General features: G+C 41.1%; 1 protein-coding gene across 31 annotated transcripts in view; it reads left to right on the top strand.

Annotated features, from left to right (window-relative positions):
• Positions 1-19,660, top strand: part of LOC105468858 (synaptotagmin like 2) — a 163,001-nt gene that overhangs the window by 104,029 nt on the left and 39,312 nt on the right. For 19 of the 31 annotated variants that reach the window (XM_011719304.3, XM_071075380.1, XM_011719303.3 and 16 more), the window contains 5 exons: positions 4,710-4,861; positions 7,351-7,486; positions 15,422-15,503; positions 16,442-16,556; positions 18,319-19,122. In XM_011719304.3, the coding sequence (XP_011717606.2) occupies positions 4,710-4,861; positions 7,351-7,486; positions 15,422-15,503; positions 16,442-16,556; positions 18,319-19,122 (1,289 nt within the window). Of the gene's footprint in view, positions 1-4,709; positions 4,862-7,350; positions 7,487-7,519; positions 13,001-15,421; positions 15,504-16,441; positions 16,557-18,318; positions 19,123-19,660 lie in introns of those variants that run through there. The other 12 variants (XM_071075387.1, XM_071075383.1, XM_071075392.1 and 9 more) reach the window with 2 other exon arrangements.

Below are 19,660 nucleotides of genomic sequence, written 5' to 3'. Positions count from 1 at the left end.
GTTTGTTTTCCATGTGTTGGTTTTCAGATTCTTCATCAAAGATTGAGTTCTTTGGGAGAAAGAGTGAAGTGTGACAGCCATCTTAGAAACCAAAATCATGTTTGGCTCTCTGAGGCAGAACTGGGTAGTAGAAAGTGTGTTGGCTGGGAGTCAGGCTGGCTTCTGCTGCCAGCTCTGTGTGACCTTGGGCAAGCCTCTTAACTTCTCTGGGCCGCTATCATTTTATCTAGAAAGTGAGGCCATTTGTAACTATCTAAGAATATACTGGGCAAGATGAAAAAAGAAAGGCTGGAGAACGGACCAGTCAACCTATCTGGCCAGCAGCTGTCCACAGTTGACTAGATACTATCAACCAGGTCCTGCAGATGATGTTCGAGCTTTGGCTAGTTCTGTTGAGTAGCTGGAAGCTGAGGTGTACATAAGTGAGCACAAGGAGTAAAGGGGTAGGCTGAGGGCAAAGGTGTTGAATCCAGCCCAGAGGGCATTTCTGCTCTTCTGGCTTTTCTTTGTAAGTGCTCACACTCTTGGCATGAAAAGGAGTTGACATTGGCAGTTAGGGGTGTTGTTAGAATTTTTAATGTCCAATTCCAAGCAGATGACTGGTATAGGAATTAATGAGTCAGTGAACAAATAACCAGACAGGGCTTAGATATGGCTTTTAGCATACAGAAGAGGTAAAATAGCCATCTTTTGCAATGGGTGAAATTCTTTGAACAACATGGTGAAATTGTAAGGATGAAATGATAAGAGGCATGTTAAGTGTCAGATGTGTGGTTCAGCACAAAGCAGATACTGTGTGCTAGCTGAAGGAATGGGAGAATGAATGAGAGAATGACCAGGACATCCTGTCTGGGAGGCCAGCAGGCCAGTGTACTTTCTGGATTGAGTGCTCTTCTTCAGCCCTCACTTCTGCCCACCTGCCCACCGGTGTTTACTGAGCATCTTCTCTCTGCTTAACTCTCTGCTAAACATAACGTGTGTGTGTGGAGAGGATGGTAAAGGATAAATGTCAGTCCCAAGAAATTTACCTGTTTCTCTCTTCATCTAGATGGTACAATAATTAGAGAATCAAATGCTCATTTGATTGATGTAATTAGAGTTCAGAAAAAATGAGAGATGAACATGGGCTGGAAAACGAGAAATTTTTTTTTTTTTTTTTGAGACGGAGTCTCGCTCTGTCTCCCAGGCTGGAGTGCAGTGGCACGATCTCAGCTCACTGCAAGCTCCGCCTCCCGGGTTCACGCCATTCTCCTGCCTTAACCTCCCGAGTAGCTGGGACTACAGGTGCCCACCACCGTGCCCGGCTAATATTTTGAAGTTTTTCGTAGAGACGGGGTTTCACCGTGTAAACCAGGATAGTCTCGATCTCCTGACCTCGTGATCCGCCCGCCTTGGCCTCCCAAAGTGCTGGGATTACAGGCGTGAGCCACCGTGCCCAGCCGAAAATGAGAAGATTTTAACAGCAGCACTAGATAGTGGGATTTTAAAAATAATCTACATCTTTACAAAACTTAAACTTTGATGTTAGACATATGGATTTATCTACGAAACATTACTAGTGACTAAGATAGAAATAGAAGTTGATTAGGCCGGGCGCGGTGGCTCAAGCCTGTAATCCCAGCACTTTGGGAGGCCGAGACGGGCGGATCACGAGGTCAGGAGATCGAGACCATCCTGGCTAACACGGTGAAACCCCGTCTCTACTAAAAAATACAAAAAAACTAGCCGGGCGCGGTGGCGGGCGCCTGTAGTCCCAACTACTCGGGAGGCTGAGGCAGGAGAATGGCGTGAACCCGGGAGGCGGAGATTGCAGTGAGCTGAGATCCGGCCACTGCACTCCAGCCTGGGCGGCAGAGCAAGACTCCGTCTCAAAAAAAAAAAAAAAAAAAAAAAAAGAAATAGAAGTTGATTATTAAACCTAGTAGTGACAGTCATGTTAGGAAATACGTAAGTGGCACTGAACTACATTTGAAAGAGTTTCCTGTTCTTTTGCCACTTTAAAACAAGTGAGCCAGAAACCCTTTCCTTACTATGATGGCTACCAGCCTTTGTAGGGGCCATGTGTTTCAGGGAGTTGACACACAACCTGTGCTCATTGTGCATTGATCACGGGTTTATAGACAGTCATTTAGGCAGGAACAGATCAAGAGTTGCACAAGAATCCCCACAAAGTACATTTTAGTTGAAAAACAAAAAGAAACAATCTTATGAAAAGAAATTGGGTGTTGTTCTGCTATAAGGGTTTGTGGCCTCCTTCAACAAGAATGCTGACCGACACCACATTTCATGATGTTTTTTCCTGTTCTGATGAGAGATGAGCATGTCCTGCTGCATCAGGAGGAGACACCATCATTTTGACTAGATCTAAGGTTCACTTAATCTCAGCAGTGACAGGATCTTCTTGATCTCTTGCCTGACTCAGACAGGATGGCTGCTGAGCATTTATTTATTCTTTGATTTATTCACTCAACAGTTATTGGGTATCAGCTCTGTTCCAGGCTCTGTGCTAGGTGCTGGCATTACAAAGGTGATTAAGACATAGTCCTCACCTTCAAGGAATTTGCAAAGTCCACAGATTAGTGAGTACAACAGATGTGCAAACAGATCATTGGAATGTGATATAGTAAGGGCTGAAGTGGAGGTGCTGTGCGAGCATGGAAAAGGAGAAACTGTAATAACTGTGCCCTCCTGAGTTAGGGAAGGCTTCCCAGTGAGGCAGTGTTTGAGCTGGATCTGAAGGATGAGGACCTACGGGCTGGACAGAGAAGTGAGGGAAAGACATCCCATGAAACTTCACATTAATTGGCCTTGTACCAAGATCTAGGCAGTACTAAGTACTTTCAGTTAAACATCTCAATCATCTCAGAAGTCCTGGAAGATAGGTCTTATTTTCCCTGATCCTTAAAAACAAGGAGACTGAAGCTTAGAGGAGTTCGATAAACTGCCCAAGATCCCATCTAGGAAGGGTCGGAACTGAGATTTGGATGTAATCTGGGGAGCCTTGAAAACCCAGAGTCTTTCTGCCACAACTTCCTGCCTCTGTCATCTACAGAGGTCACAGAAGAGCATTGGAGAATAGTAAGAAGCCGAGCATGCTGGCAAGTGGGGTATGGGCATGAGTGTTGGAAAAATGAATCTGAAAAGGTAACCTGAAGCCTTTTTAGGTGGTCAGGAGCCTCATCTGATATTCCTCCACTCTTCAAGAACTGAATAAATACCCCCTATTTTCCAGACACTAAACAAAGATGTATTGAGTACAGACCCTGCCCCCAGGAACTCACTGACCAGGGAGAAGTAGAAGAACTTCTCCATTCTGGAACTGAACTCAAACTTGGTCCTTTTGGGAGGAGAAAGCAAAGGTTCGCCAACAGTCCAGCAGTTGTTTGCTCTGCTGGAAACCTTAGGCAGTGTCAAACCATTAGGAACATTTAATAAAAGCCATGATCTCATTGCTGACAGAACTATGAAGTGATGATGCTCTCCCTCTCATGGTTTGTAGATGGGCTGTCATGACAAGGAGAGGAAGTTCCTGTAAGAGTTTACTCTGGGTGGAAGGACACTCTCCAGGCACGCTTGGGAGAGAGGAGACATTCTTGCTAGACCTGGGATAACTGCTCCCCCTCTTTTTCCCACTCCCAGGTGTGCCAGTGTGCAACCCTTACATGCAGCGCTGCTGCCACCTTGGCCCATTCACATTCTCTGCCTGAAACACTTTGATTTGCTAATTGAGGAAGAGTGCATATTAGTTTGAATGACTATCTTAAAATTCTCTTGGATTTATGTAGCACTTTATCTTCCAAGAGTATAGTGTTCCCTTACAGCTTTTATTCCACTTTATTCTAAGTATATCTCTACAAACAAGAGAGATTTTGTGATGTTTTTATTTTATTGAGATGGATAGAGAGATGGAGAGGTTAAGACTTGTCAATTAGAACAAAGTTTTTAGGGAAGTTTTAGGAGGGCAGACTGTCTTGTTTGTTCTTTAGGTTTTAGTTTTTCAGTAAGCATGAATAATTGTGAAACTCTTAAATACAGTATCTGCACAAATGGAACTTGCCTGTACACACTCCTCCTCAATTTTGGTCTTCCCTGATTCCAGCAGCTTTTTAAAGGTTCCTTCCCCTAACAATAAGCATAAGAGGCACCACCCCTCCTCCACAGGCTTCCAGGAAAGTCTCTGATAAACTCATATCATGCAAAATGGAAAGGACTGATGAGCTAATGACTACCCCATCCAGTGTTTATTAGGTGCCAGGGAGATGCAGAGAGCTATTGCATGAATTCACTTAGTTAAACCTCATAGAAACCCCAATTTTAAAGTCCAAAGGTTACTATTAGTAATGCTTTTTTATGGATAAGGAAACCAAGGCTTAGGGAAGCCTACCGTATTATCCCTCCCCTGGGGTATTTGCATTTGAACAGCAGACACTGAAGAATGCAGGCAGAAAGTGAATCTGCTCTTGAGAAATTTCAGGCATCATATGGGAGTCATGGATTAAACCTTTATTTGAAAAAATGTTGGCCTTGTCTTCTCTGACTTTTCAAAGGCGAACATACCTGCATTAGTCATCTGGGAAGTTTTTGGGATCATCTGAAATATTAAAGCTTCATTTTAGCTGTATGTTTACACATGTCTTTATGCAGTGTCACAATGAACTCATTTATTTACTGTGGGTTCTCAGCAAACTAAAGCTCTTTACCTTTTGTAGACATTTGCCTGAAAAAATTAAGGATGACCAGCAACTGAAGAATATGAGTGGCCAATGGTTTTATGAAGCCAAGGCAAAAAGGCACAGAGACAAAATCCATGGCGCAGATATCATCAGAGCATCTATGAGAAAGAAGAGGCCCCAGGTAGCAGGTGAGTTGACTTGGCTAGTGCATTTACAACCAGCATTCGTTTGGGAAGAAAGAGCTGGGAGAAGGGAATGGTGTCAGAAATCTGCTGATGGAAATCATTTGGATGTATGCTTTTCGTAATGCGTGGCCCTCTACTTTAAAATTCCCTTGCCTTGGATTTGGATGGATGAGGGCAGAGCTAAGTGACTCAGTGTGGTGTAGAGGAACATAGGAAGCCCTTTAGGTGCCCTGTTGAATTACAGTAGCATAGATAACTGGGGCCTGTAAGGGATCTACCACCTCTTCTTTGGCTTTTAACTCTGAAGATTCAGAATCTTCCGAGTAAAGTGAAGGGCTTAGACAAAAAGATATCAGCCTCTCTGTTCAGTGATCTTAACATATGGTAGTACTTTCTTAATTAACCAAGTATATTATTTAAGAGACTGTAAAGGCATTTTTTTTAATGGAAAACCCTTCTTATTTATATGATTAAACAAAAATAAATTAAGCTGCATAGGAACAATTTTAAAGTTGAGAGAAACATCGACTTTGTTTTGAGGCTGTAGTAGCTGACGCAGCATCTCCTTGCTACCTACTTCAGCCTTCTCTGTGAACCACAGTGATACATTCAAAAGCCTGTGAGCTCACACAGGAGTTTTAAAACACTTTTCCATTGGTTCTTCACCTGCTCATTGCCTGCCATGTCTGTGGCCTGCAATAGTAACATTTAAAAGTGAAAGTCAAAAGAGGGGGAAATAAAAATGCCAACCAACCAAAAACCCACTTTAGCCTAAAGGTTTGGGGGGAAATCTTTACTTCTCCACCCATCTACTGAATTGATGGGATTTATACTATCATGGCAATGCCCATTTAAAAGTGGCAAAGGCAGCCAGCATCCCACCCCAAATGGGCTTGTAGCATGGTTTCTGTGGCCAGGGGGGTTACTATGATAGTGCATATTCCTTATATCATGGCACTATTTTTATGTCTTTTTTTTTTTTTTAATAGAGTCTCACTATTTTGGCCAGGCTGGTCTCCAACTACTGGCCTCAAGCAATCTTCCTGCCTCACCCTCCCAAAGTGCTGCAATTAAAGACATAAGCTACCATGCCTGGCGAAGGCAGTATTTTGAGGGCTTGTTTTAAATTCTGTTGAGTTCATTAAATACTTACTGGTTGCCTTCTAAGTCTGGCTTAGTCCATGTAAAGCCTTGTTAAGGTCTGCCTTATACTCAATAAGGAAAATAGCTATCACCTTTTGAGCATCTAATATACAATAGACATTTAATTTCTATTATTTCTGATTGTTGCAGTAATCCTGTAAGGTAGGCATTATTTCCCCCATTCTATACATGGGACATATGGAGCTCAGAGAAGTTAAGTAACTTGCCTGAGATCACATAATTGGCAAATGGCAGAGCCAGGATTTCAAAGTATTTCTGAATTAGTGCCATACTCCTTGCAGATAAAGACTGACTGCTTAGTATGTACAGGGCATTGTTTGCAGCCCCCTTGCTTTTCAAAATCACCCAGACCTTCAGAAATCTTGAGGGGTACTGGTTAGTACCCAGGGGACCCCATTTTGCAGATGAAGAAACTAGACTTATGTGTAACAGGACCTGTGGGGAGATACTGTCCTGGAATGTGGGTATTTAGAAATTGGAAGCTCCAGCACTGCTTCACCCTTATTATTGATGAAAGTATTCTGGGCACTTACTGGCTCTGTGGCCTTAGGCAAGTTTCTTGAACTTTTTGATTCTCAATTTTCAAATCTGTATACTTGGAAAATAGCTTTCACCTCATAGAATAATGCATGCAAAGAACTCAGCACTGTGCCTGGTAGTTATCATTCAGTTGATGCTAATTATCAGAGATGTTCAGGTAAAGAGTGAGTGCTGGATGTTCAGAGGCAAAAAGAGTTTATTTTCTGAAGCAGGAGCACAGAATTTTTATGGGGGCTCTGACATCTGAGCTGGGATTGAAGAGTGTGTAATTTTGGATTTGTAGAGACTATGGGGAGGAGGAGAAGGCAGTGGAGGAAGACATTCCTAGATCATAATCATTTGTTCCCCTTTGTATCTTAGAGCACATACAAGATATATCAACACATTGTAGCTATTCAGTAAATGCTTGGTAATGATGGTGCTTCTATCCCACTGAGGACTTCCTGCCCTGAGCATCCCCTGGCCATGCACATTTAGACCTGACCCCAACTCAGTTCAGATTAACCTAGAGGCAGTCAGAATGTTTCTTTAATGGTCTCTGGAGTTACTCGCACATTTAAAGGTATGCTCATTCTCTCAGGAGACTCTGCTTGGGGAAATCTAATGTGGGAATTTATTGACTTCTCTTTTAGATGTAATTCTGATCAACTGCTTAGATCCAGTGATTGCCTTGGCACTGGGAAGGCCTGAGGTTCAGGTTCAAGCCTTCACTGATAAGAGCTGATAAGAGAGTTGTAGGTCATGGAGGTGAGAGATAACCTTCCTGTCTTTATTGTTTCCTGTTTCAGCTGAGCAGAGTAAAGACAGAGCAAATGGGACAAAGGAAAGCTGGGTGAATAATGTCAACAAAGATGCTTTACTTCCTCCAGAGCTGGCTGGCGTTGTAGAAGAGCCAGAAGAAGATGCAGCACCAGCAAGCCCAAGGTGAGGCAAAGCTTCTGGGGGAGAGCTGCTGCATGTAGCTTTCATGGCCTCGGGTGTCACATGGGCAGAATGGCAGTCTATGAGTACAAATGCCAGACTGGGGTTATAGGCAAGGGGGAGGGGCAGTGTATGAGAGAATTCTGGGCCCCAATGCAGATGAAGCCCAAGTAGTACTCTTTCTCAGCTTTCAGAATTTCCAACAAATCTACATCTTAAATAAAATAAAAATGTTAAGTGGTGATTTCTTGCAGCACCAGCAAGAGCTGTTTTTATTTCTCCCATGGATTTCTACTTAGAGTAGAATGAAGAGGTACTTCAAAATGACTTTGGGGAATACGTCATTTCAGGGAAAAGATAAATTATGATCAGATTGTAACAGCCTAGTGCAATGGAAGAAGCTCAAGCACAAGAACCAGACAGATGTGAATTCAATTCCTGAATCTGCCGTTTATTAGCCATTTGACTATGGGCAAGACATTTAACCTTTCTGAGTCTATACTGTTAACTATGGCTAGGAACAATAATGTAAACCTGAAAAGCTATGGTAAGAATTAGTGATAAGGTATGTAGAATACCTGGCATGATAGATACTCAGTAAATGCCTCTTAAGGATATAGATTATCTTCAATATTATAGTCCTGGGGTTTTTTGGTGTTTTCTCTGCATGTTGTTATCTGACTAATCAAAATGTACATTTGTACATCCTTGCTGAGATGCAGCCAATTGTGGGATTACTTTGCTATAAACCTTTTGAGCCATAATGATTTGTTTTTAGGTATTTAAGGATATTCTCATTGGTGTCTGTTCCTTGAGGGCATAGTTGTTACCCTTTAGTGAGAGGGGCAGTTGCCTTTTATCTGTAGCTCCTCAATTAAGTTAGTTCAATTCGGAGTCTCTAACTGGGATGAAGTTGATGAATTTACTGGTGGGATGTCACTGAATCAGGGTCCAAGGCTGAAGCACCCGAGAATGGGGATATTTCTAGCATAGTTTATAGGTGTCAGGGAGGGTATATGATATAAGTACCAATAGGAATTTTAAAGTCAAATATTAGTAAAGATATGTCACGTGGATAATGGAATACTGACTCTATGGGTACTCTAAGGGTACCCTTTATTTATCTATTTCCCATTTGGAAAGGGGATCATTTTGTTTCCCATGAATGGCAGGCTGTACTCTTTCCCCTCTGGGACTATTTGTAATTTTCTTTTGTATCTGTAGAGGCCATCTTGGCTGGGGATAAAACACCTTAATAGTAGTCACTAATTGATAATGTGACCTTGCAGTAGTACTGACTTAACTCCTTGGACTTTTATTTCCTCAGCTTTAAAATGGTAGTAATAATATTAATAGTTTTCTAGAAGAATTACTGAGAATTTAATTAGCTAGTGAATATAGAATTCCCAGTGCAGGCCATTAGCATGTAATAAGTGCTCAAGAAATGGAAGCATGAGCTCTTGCCTACATGCAAGATATTTCAGGAAGCCCAGGAAAGAGTGTGAAGGACACACTATTCTGTTCCCCTGGGTGACTCCCCACTTGCCACCTGCCTATAGTCTCTCTAATGGAATGAAGGCCTTCCTTCATAAAGAAATATGAGACCTAACATATTACCATGTTAAAGAAACCCAAAGAGAGAGAACATAGTTATTTATATTTACCACCAAGAAGCTGAGAGGCGCTCTTAAGAGTTGGCTTTGATGGGGACTGGGGAGCACTAGAGCACTGACCGACTGAGGGAGGAGGGAGCAGGTGCCACAGAAGGGGAAAGGAGATGATTTGGGAGCATCAGAGACAAATAGCTCATTGCCCCATTTTATCTGGGTCAGACTTTCCATCTTTTTCTAGGAACTTATTCTATCTTAATGGGCCTGAGGGACAGAGGTGCCATTGCCTTCATAGCCTAACTTTTTCTTCATGAACCATGAGGCTGGTGGGTATTTTCCCACTCTTCCTCAACTTGAGGCTAGTAACATAGCATTCAAGATTAGCATCTCCATTATTTTCTGCATTCCTTGTGTGACTTCAGGCAAGTCTTTCAGGTCTCATCTGTAAATCAGAACAGAATTGCCTCACCAGGATATAGTGAGATTAAATGACACAGGGCATGGGAATCACTCAGCATTTCTCAGGAAGAAAGAAAATTGGCCATTTTCCCGTGGCATGAAAATTGTTATTATTACATGGATGATGTATGGTTGAGAAGGCAAGAATAAAGATGTTAGACGTATTCCGGATGCTTTGCTCATTAAAGGCCAATCCTGTAACACATGCCATGGGTGGTAATTATCCAGAAAGTTAGAATGAGCTATTTTTTACTTCCTTCTTTCAATATTAGAAACTACTACCTTACTCAGTATCAAGTTCCTGCAATGTTTCTTACCTATACTTTAACCTTTGTGAACTGGGTGTGTTAAGTGTATTTTGGGGCCTGTACTTTTAGACTAAGTGAACTTTAATAGAATGACTCAGTACCTGTCAATATTTTCTTAGCCAGGAGTCAGAAGTTGGGGAGTGTAAGGTAATAGGCTGGTTATTGTAGTTTCTGGAGTTTTGCTAATATGCTCTGTTGCAACATCTTTCTTTCTGTTGTGGGCACAATTCTGTGGGGTCACAGAATTTTACTTCACACATGAAGAAGTAAAACACTGTGGGTACCCAGCATGTAGTCAAGCATTGGCAGCTGCCTGCATTCTTTCTGAACTCACCTTTGTTTGCACCTGGAGCACAAGGAAGCAGAGAGGTTTATGAGCAGAGGAGAAGAAAATAAGGCTTGTTCTGGAGTAGCAAAAGGAAAACCCTGAATGCTCACATTTCTAGTTCTGGTTACAGACTTTTCAGGTGGGCATTGTTGGTTGGACCAGCACTTCATAAACCCTTTGTAGTAAAGGACTAGTTTTGTTTCATTTTAAAGTTTTTATTTCTAATCATCACAGATTGATATCTTTTGTAAAATATAATGAGAATGAATACTAGAAAAATGAAATACAGAAAACAACAGTGGCATGCAAAGATAAGCCCATTGATCATGTTTGCTATAAATAGTTCTTCAGCACATAGCCTTCATTTCTGTACTTATCTCATTATGAACCAGTGACAAACAGTTCATGGGTGGGCACTGGTCCATGAACCATATGCTGATAGCACATTGTGCGCCCCCAACAACAGAAAATAACTGTTGAATATGTACACAGTAATCCACAGGACATGGCTGAGCCTAGGTGGGGAGTACAGAATGAAGACTCATCCCATGAAGGTCAGAACCCTGTCCATAAATGAGGTATAATGTTTCCTGACTATCAAAGTAGGCCTGTTCTGGTTTTACTAAGAAGCTCTCACTTCAGAAGTGTCCCCATGAGCCCTGGCGATTATAGAAAAATAGAGGAGAATTTGAGGGCCCTCTCAGATTTGCGTAGCTGTGACAGAAGAGCATTCAAGATGGAGAACTAGACAGCAGGAGGTAACCCATAAAACTCTGTGTGGCCACGCCCCCTCCTTGGCTTGTAAGGGGGCTTGGCTGCTGCACAGGTTTGTAATGTCTAGTAATCAAACATCTCTAGAGAATGTCTCCCAAATGAGTTCAGGAAGAACAAGATAAACCCTTCACAGTGGTATTTCAGTCCATGGCATTGACAGGCTTTCTTCTGGGCACTTACCTGTAAAATGGCAAGAAAATGATAAATTTCTTTGCAAGCAAAACTGTGCATTTACACCTAACTTTGTTTTTGGTAGAATTAAAACACTATTTGGTAAGTCTTTGTGCTTCATTGCCTGTGCCTCAGGGATGCTTCTGACACCAGTCTCCTTCTTACCCTCTGTTGAAAAGAACCGATCAATTACAGACACATCTTTAGCTCTTAGTTTTCCCACACAATGCTCTTTTTCCTGAAAGTCTTTAGTAGATATTAATTTCCCTCTCCCAGAAGGATTAGCTATTGCGTTTACCCCTAGTATTAAGACGAATGTAAGGTATCTAGCTTGCTCCCAAAGGCAGGGTAGAGATGAGCCAATCTGAGATAATGCATCTGATGTTTTTTCCTGGGATTGATAGCAAATCTAGTAATGTGAAGATTTCATTTCTTGGAGGCCTGGCCTACAAAGTCATTTGTATTGAGCTCTTAAAATAATTCTTCTTAATCCTATAAGATCTCAGATTTACTCTATCAGTTGTAGTAGGAATAGTTTCACTGTGACATAAAAATGCCTCATACTTTTATATCTGCGTTCAGTAACTCTGTAGCCTGAACTGTGGGAACACTGGAGAACTATGTATACTCACAAGTAATATTTTACTTAAAGAAATACTGACTTGAAGGGCTTCACATAAGATATTTTCTAATTTGCTTCCCTCATTCCATCCCTGAGCCATCTCTTCATTTGTTTGCTCATTTGTTCATGCTTCATTAAGTGCCAACACATCCAGCACAGTTCTGGGTGCTGGGGATGAGACACAGCTTGAGCCCTCAAGGAACTCACAGTACAAAGGGAGAGATCAAAACAACGAAAAACAAGTCAACAACACTTGTAAAATTTGTTTCTGGTTCTATAAACAACATTTGAGCTAAAAAAGAAAACCTCAGAAAAAGGCATATCTGCTATTATTTTTAACTGTTTTAGAGAGAATGACTGGTGAAGGTTAAAAAATTTTTTTTAAATGACTGCACGTGCATAGAAGCACTTTGTGGCTGGATATAGCAGGCAGCTGCCTGTGTGGTATAATTTTAAGACAGCTGTAAAACTTCTTCCCCCAGTGGCCCTTCCACAGTACCTGATGTTATTTATTCTTTTTAGTTAAGATTTCAAAGACTTGTATTAGAATGAAGATGCTTTTAGGAGGGGCACCCTTAACAAAGTAAACTAATTCTGTCTTAGTGCTGCTTTTAATGTTGCAGATCCTTTTTTGAAGAGTGCCTGAGGGAAGAAAGTTACAGAACACAGGGTGTGGAATTTGGCTTGCTTCATAGTTTAAAAATCTTATCATGTGGAATGTATTGAGTATCTTTTATATTCAGGACACAGTCTACTACCCTCTGAGAGGAATTCTAAGAAACAGAAGACACAGTATCTGGCTCTATTCTGTATTCTCTTAGGAAAAATAATACAACTATTTATGAAAATCTGACCACATGATAGCAAATAGTGCCAGGAAGAAAGGAAATTCCTAATTCAAAGTACCAATAAAATGTGCCGCAATAATTGAGGCAAGAGAGACGTACTCCTAGCCTGGTTGATACAAAAGGTAAGATTTGGACTGCACATGAAGAGTATAGGGATGATTTGGGTAGACAAAGAAAGCAAAAAGAAAACACAGGGAGGGACTGGGGAATAGGTTAAGTGGAAATAGCTGAGTCAGGTGAGTTTCTGAGGCAGTAAGTAGATTGACCATTTTGTTTGGCATGAAGGGTCAACAGAAAGGAAGAATAGAAAAGTATATTGGGGCAGATGGTGGATGGTCTCCAGTACCTTGCCGAGGAGTTCAGACTTCATTCCACAGGTCTTGAGGATCCTGCAAAGGTAAGGAACAGAAGAAAGACACCATCAAAGTTGCATTTTGGACCATCCCAGCATAGTGGTAGAATGTAGAATGGTTTAGGAGAGTGGAACTTGGGAGTCAGGAAGCTAGATGTCAGGCCAGTAGGGTTGACACAAATAAAGGAGGTGTCAGTAGAGGTAGAAAAGAAGAAACAGATGTGGGAGTCCCCAGGAGGGAAGAATCACCCAGACTTGTCTCCAGTCCTGTTGCCACAAACCACTGCTTTAATGCAAGAAACCAGAGGCAGTATAGCCTAACCATTACCATGATTGTCTTTGGAGTCAGACACACCTAAGTTCAAATCCCCAGCTCTTTTCCCAATTTTGTGACATCAAGCAGGTTACTTAACCTCTGTGAACCTCAGTTTTTTCATAAGTGAGATGGAGAGAATGATAGATAACTCAGAGAGATGATGCAAAGATCAATTGAGAATAAGATGGTTGCGGTACTGATTGCCCAATAAAAGACAGACAAGCAAAACATAGTATCCCTTGAGAGAAACAAAGCTACTAGGAAGTAGCTGCATTTTCAGACAAAATTTGAGGCAATAAGACTCTTGTTTTAATTTTTTCCTATTAAGCAGACTGTAAACTTTAACTGAGTATCCCACCCTCATCCCAGTTTGTCCCTATCCCAACCACAAGGTAACCCAATATATCCTGTGTGTTTCTAGTATTTTAGTGTCTGACCATGTGTTCTGACTGTTTCGTTTCTTCCTCTCTTTTTCTTTCTGAATAGCAGAAACAGGCATTTTGTTTAATACCTAAATAATCTGCCTCATTATAGTTTGGCAAATAATGTGGATTAAAAAAAAAAAAAAAGCCAGCCTCCTGCCTACTATCTGTGGCTGCTTCTCCTGGCACTGGCTCAGTTGGCCCTCATTTATTTAGCCATTCACCAGTTATGTACCAGGCACTGTGCAAGGCACTGCAGGGGATAGAAAGATGTTTGAGATACTCTTGAGGGATCTCCCACTTTACTATGCGAGGTAAGATATGTATACACAGAAGAGGTTACATAGTAGACATGAAATGCATAGCTAGATACAGCTCAGTAAGGGAGAGACCTCATCTCTAGGAGGTAGGGACTACATGATATGCAATATGGGCTGTTGAGGCTGGTGGCCTGGAGGCACAGGAACTGGAATTCCAGGGAGCAGAGGGAGAAGGATATAGACACTCTGCTTATCCTTTGGGCTTGGTGAGTGGGAAGGGGAATGGAGAAAGATGGTGGGAAAAGATGGGTGTGCCGTAGAGACCCCCAACCATCAGCACTTGGCTCAGGTCTTCTGATTATGTGACTGCTTTATTTACTAAGGAAGATTATGCAGAACACTCTGAGAAACTGAGCATAGCATCGGCGATAGGGACGTTGTTCCTTATATCACCCACTGGCTTCTAAAAATGACACTCAAGAGAAATTGCTTTCTGATTCTGAGCTATTGGTTGTTTTTATTGTAGAGAGACCGAATTATATCAGTGACTAGGTTTCTTTTTTCACTTCTGTTGCTAGATAGCTTGATTCAAGTTTGTGCACACCTGTTACAGGAATGAAGGACTCCTGTAATGTGTCTATTAGCCTTAATTCTGGGTCCATTATACATTCCTATTCTGTCCCCTCCCCTTTCCCTCCCATCCTCTATTTCCCCCTTTCTTGCCTCTATGTAATCAGGTTGTATTTTATATCCTTCTGCTCATCTGCTATAATCCCTTTCTGGAACAATGAGGAGAGTAATGAAAGGAAGAATGACTTCCTCAAGAGCTCAACCGTTCCTTGGGAGTAATTGTGTAAAAATAGCAATTGAAGTACAGAGATAAAGAAAAGAAATGAGGCTGCAGGAACATCTAGCCCATGGTTTTAGTGACAATAATCTTGGTTGAGGTTCTGTGGCCTTGGGGGCAAATTGCTCCTCTCCTCTCCAGGACTTTGGTTCCTTGCTTCGTGGGGAAAAGCAGGAATCTTCCCCCAACTTCCACAAACTAACGTATTTTCCCAGCTCCTGACTCTGTGATGCCACTGAGAGAACTGGTGGTGGTAACAGGACACGAAGGCTTCAGCCAATAGCGACTTCACCTCCTGTGCCTGAGGCAAGGCCACTGGAGCAGGAAGTTCCTCTCCACAGCCAGGGCCTCCATGACCCTCTTTTGCCCTTCTCAATAGCCAAGGGCGTGGTGGTTCTGGAGGGAGCCTGCCCACCTCACTTGTCTCCACTCACTCTTGCCTTACCCTCACTCTGGCGCTGTCCTGTCCCTGGGATAGGGAATCATTCTCTAGAGAATCCTTCTTCTTCCTCCGCACCAGCTTCTTCTCCTAGCCTGCTGATAGCTTTCCTCTTCAGAGGCATAATTTATGATTCCTCAAAAGGTGAGGTTTTATTCTTTGAATTATTGTTTCTTTTACAGTTCCAGTGTGGTAAATCCAGCTTCCACTGTGATTGATATGTCCCAGGAAAACACAAAGAAACCAAATGTGTCTCCAGAGAAGGTAGATTGAGCCCAGATTTTGAAAATCTCATATTTGTTAGGAATGCCATTTTTCCTCATTGTGTCAAAGCACCACAAAGAGAATTTTGTAGAACAGTATTTTGGTACCAAACACAGGTAATTTTTACTATTTAGTTTAAGAAGTCACTCTCGTGGTGGAAAAAGTGGATTGGTCACTGCATTGCTGAAGACCCAGATTTCTTGCCCTAAAGGGTAAAAAGTCTGAAGCTATTTGGTGCTGCTGCTGCTTTTTAGCATTTGGAGTAAGGCTTGTTAGTTCCATGTCAGTCCTTATTCCTATATTCCTATGCATAGCTTCTTAAATCTCTGTTAGAGAGCTGCTTCTGGGAGAGAATTGCTAATTTATTAAACTGTAGACAGTAAACATTGCTATTGAGTCCTATATTAATTTTTAAAACCTCTATTGATACCATTTTTATCATTAGAATTGATGATAATAATAATGACTGTGAAGCACTTCAAGATACCTAAAATGTCTTCGAAATCTTTAGGAAAGGTCAATTACAGTTGTATTTTGTACAGCTGTGATCTAGCAGACTGAGAGTCTGGCATGGTAGAAGAAGCACTGGTGGGACTCTGACCTGATTACAGACCCAAGTTTCCTTTGACCTTGATCTGGTCTTTGCTATATCCAGGGCCAAGTTTTTTCACCTGTAAAATGTGGGATTTTGATTTAAGTGCCTGATTCTGAGCTCACTTTGTAGGACTCTGGGTTTGCATATATTTTATATAATTTTTATATGGCATATATGGTAATTCTGTGCTAAGCAGATTAATCAGGACAACTGTTTTTCAAACATGCCAAATAATGGAGTTTATGGGCTAAAACTATCAAAATTGAAGATAATAGGCATTTGCCAACACTGAGTTGCTGTCATGACATTTAAAATAAGTTTAATAAATAATATTTGTCCCCAGCAGAGGAAGAATCCATTTAATAGCTCCAAGTTGCCAGAAGGTCACTCGTCACAACAAACTAAAAATGAACAGTCAAAAAATGGAAGAACTGGTTTCTTTCAGACTTCAAAAGAGGGTAAATATTTTTATGAACTTGATATTTTTATCTTTGTTATCTGTGGACAAAGGGAAATTCTCAGAGTTCCTTTCACTCAAATAACTTCCAAGAGAAAGTGAAAAGTCCTGATGGTTTTCTTATTTTACTATGCTTGTTGGTTTCCTTCCTGAGGGAGAGGAAGCAGAAATTTTAGAAACTGATAGCTCACACATTCCAGTCTCAGAACTGCGACTTGTTATGTGACCTCCATCGTGTCTTGGATTCCCTCATCAGTAAATTGGGAGATTTTTTGACCCAAGACATTCAGTCTTCCACTTAACAGTATTTATTGGATGCCTACTGTGTGCCCACAAAGTTCTTTTAAAAGGGCTTGCCTCAAGAAGAAAAAGCCTGTTGACAATGTTATGATCCTCTAATCTGTAATTCTCAGCCCAGCAGCCCACCAGCGTTTGATCATGTTTGTGGCTTAATTGATGTAAGTCAGCCTGCTATGGAATATTATCATTTTTGCATACCGTTAAGAGGAAATGCTAAACATTTCAAATCTCCTCAAAAGCAACTTGAAGAAGATTCCACAAGCATTAAAGAGTGGTTAGGGGTAGAGAATTAACGAACAGTGGAGCTGGGGTTTTCAACTAGCATGTTTGAATATTAATATACTTTCCATTGGGCACGTTTTGTATTACATAAAATATTTTGTAGAAAAAAAATCACTGGAACATGTTAGATGTTTATTTGTAACTTTTTTTTTTTTTTTTTGGCAATGGAGTCCCACTCTGTTGCCCAGGCTGGAGTGCAGTGGTGCAATCTCTGCTCACTGCAACCTCTGCCTCCTGGGTTCAAGGGCTTCTTGTGCCTCAGCCTCCTGAGTAGCTGGGACTACAGGCTTGCACTATCATGCCTGCCTAATTTTTGTATTTTTAGTAGAGATGAGGTTTCACCCTTTTGGCCAGGCTGGTCTCAAACTCCTGGACTCAAGTGATCCACCCATCTTGGCTTCCCAATGTGCTGGGATTACAGGTGTGAGCCACTGTGCTTGGCCTGTTTTTAACTTTTTGACAAAAATAAATTTTGTTTTAGGTAATGGGGTTTTATTTTTATTTTAATTGAATTTCCTTTTCTTTTCTGATTTCTGCAGGTGAATTTAAGTGACTTCTATGTTTTTCTTTAAGCCTCTTTGGAGAAATTTTCTTTTCATTCCCCAAAAAACTTTCTGTATTGGGTGTAAAATATCACAAACTGTATAAAGCACAGTAATCTTAAATGTACAGTGCAATGAAGTTTATACATGATTTTTCGAATAGACGTTATTTTTTAGAGCAGTTTTAGGTTCACAATATTGAGCAAAAGATACAGACATTTTCCATATACACCCTCTCCCTACACAGGCATAACCTCCCTCATTATCAACATTCCCCATGAGAATGGTGCATTTGTTACAACTGATGAACCACACTGAGACATCACTGTTACCCAAAGTACATCATTTACATCGGCGTTCACTCTTAGCATTGTACATTCTGTGGGTTTTGACAAATGTGTAATAGTGTGTGGCCACCATTGTAGTATCATAGAGTAGTTTCAGTGCCTTAAAAGTCCTCTGTGCTCCAATACATGAATTTTTAAAGGCTTTTCACATTAGGCCTCTACTTATGCTACCTACTTTACTGTCTTTAATATTTTAATAGTTTTACTAAGTGTAGGTTAAGTTTATGACAGGTATTTTAAATTATGTATTACTCTCCATATGATATATCACTTAATGTGTTTTAATTTTCAGATGAATTGTCAGAGTCAAAAGAAAAGTCAACTGTCACAGATACTTCAATCCAAAAGTTAGAGAAATCAAAGCAGACTGTGCCAGGCCTTTCAAATGGGTCCCAAATCAAGGCTCCAATCCCCAAAGCCAGGAAGATGATCTACAAATCAACTGATTTAAACAAAGATGATAACCAGTCTTTTCCTAGACAAAGGACAGACTCCCTGAAAGCGAGAGGGGCTCCGAGAGGAATCCTCAAGCGCAACTCCAGTTCCAGTAGCACAGACTCAGAAACCCTTCGTTATAATCACAGCTTTGAACCCAAAAGCAAAATTGTGTCACCTGGCCTAACCATCCATGAGAGAATTTCTGAGAAGGAGCATTCTTTAGAAGACAGCTCTTCCCCAAACTCCCTGGAGCCATTAAAGCATGTGAGATTCTCTGCAGTGAAGGATGAGCTTCCACAGAGTCCTGGGCTAATCCATGGCCGGGAAGTAGGAGAATTTAGTGTTTTAGAATCTGACAGGTTGAAAAATGGAACAGAAGATGCAGGGGACACAGAAGAGTTTCAGAGTGACCCTAAGCCTTCTCACTACGGAAGGTCTTTGCTTTTTCATCAGTCAGCCTCAAGCCCAAATGTATCAAAAAGTGAAACACATCAGCCAGTGACTTCTGGGTCTCTTCCAATTAATGGGCTCCATTCTCATTCAGAAGTTTTAGCTGCAAGACCACAGTCCATGGAGAATTCACCAACCATCAATGAACACAAAGATAAATCATCAGAATTAACAAGACTTGAATCTGTATTACCCAGAAGCCCTGCTGGTAAGAGAGTTGTCACTACTAGATTATAAAAACTTGGTGGGCTTGGAATGCCCAGGCCAGCTAGTCCTGTAGAAGCCCAATTTAACCTTCTAGGCATTCCATCTACAGTTCAGACAGATGCCACTGGAAATGTTTATGCCTCTTGTTTATTTCTCAATCACCAATAACTAAAAGTAACCAGGATAGCACAGTTTCTGGCCCATTATGCTTTACCCTAATATATATGTAACCATATCAATTATTTAAACAAATGACAATGTTTTTAGTTAAATCAAGGTGGAATAGAGTAAGAAAGAATTACTGTCATTAGCTAGTACCTTGGTACAGGGTAAATATATTATTACTCACCTAATGCAAATTTAGTAATTACAATTTTAGCAAACTTTGGTTTCTTTTGTAATCTCAAGAGAACCTTCACTCTCTTAGTGTCAAAGGATGGGAAACTAGACTTTGAGGCCTTACTATGCAAAAGTGTCAGACTTTGGCCTGCTCGGGCCTCCAGCCATTTGTTCTTAGGCTTTAAAAGCTCTGAAGGCAC

Source organism: Macaca nemestrina, chromosome 12 (assembly GCF_043159975.1).
Source record: "Macaca nemestrina isolate mMacNem1 chromosome 12, mMacNem.hap1, whole genome shotgun sequence".
NCBI lineage: Eukaryota > Metazoa > Chordata > Mammalia > Primates > Cercopithecidae > Macaca > Macaca nemestrina.
Note: the sequence above shows the minus strand (reverse complement) of the source record. Positions and strands in the feature narration are given on the sequence as shown.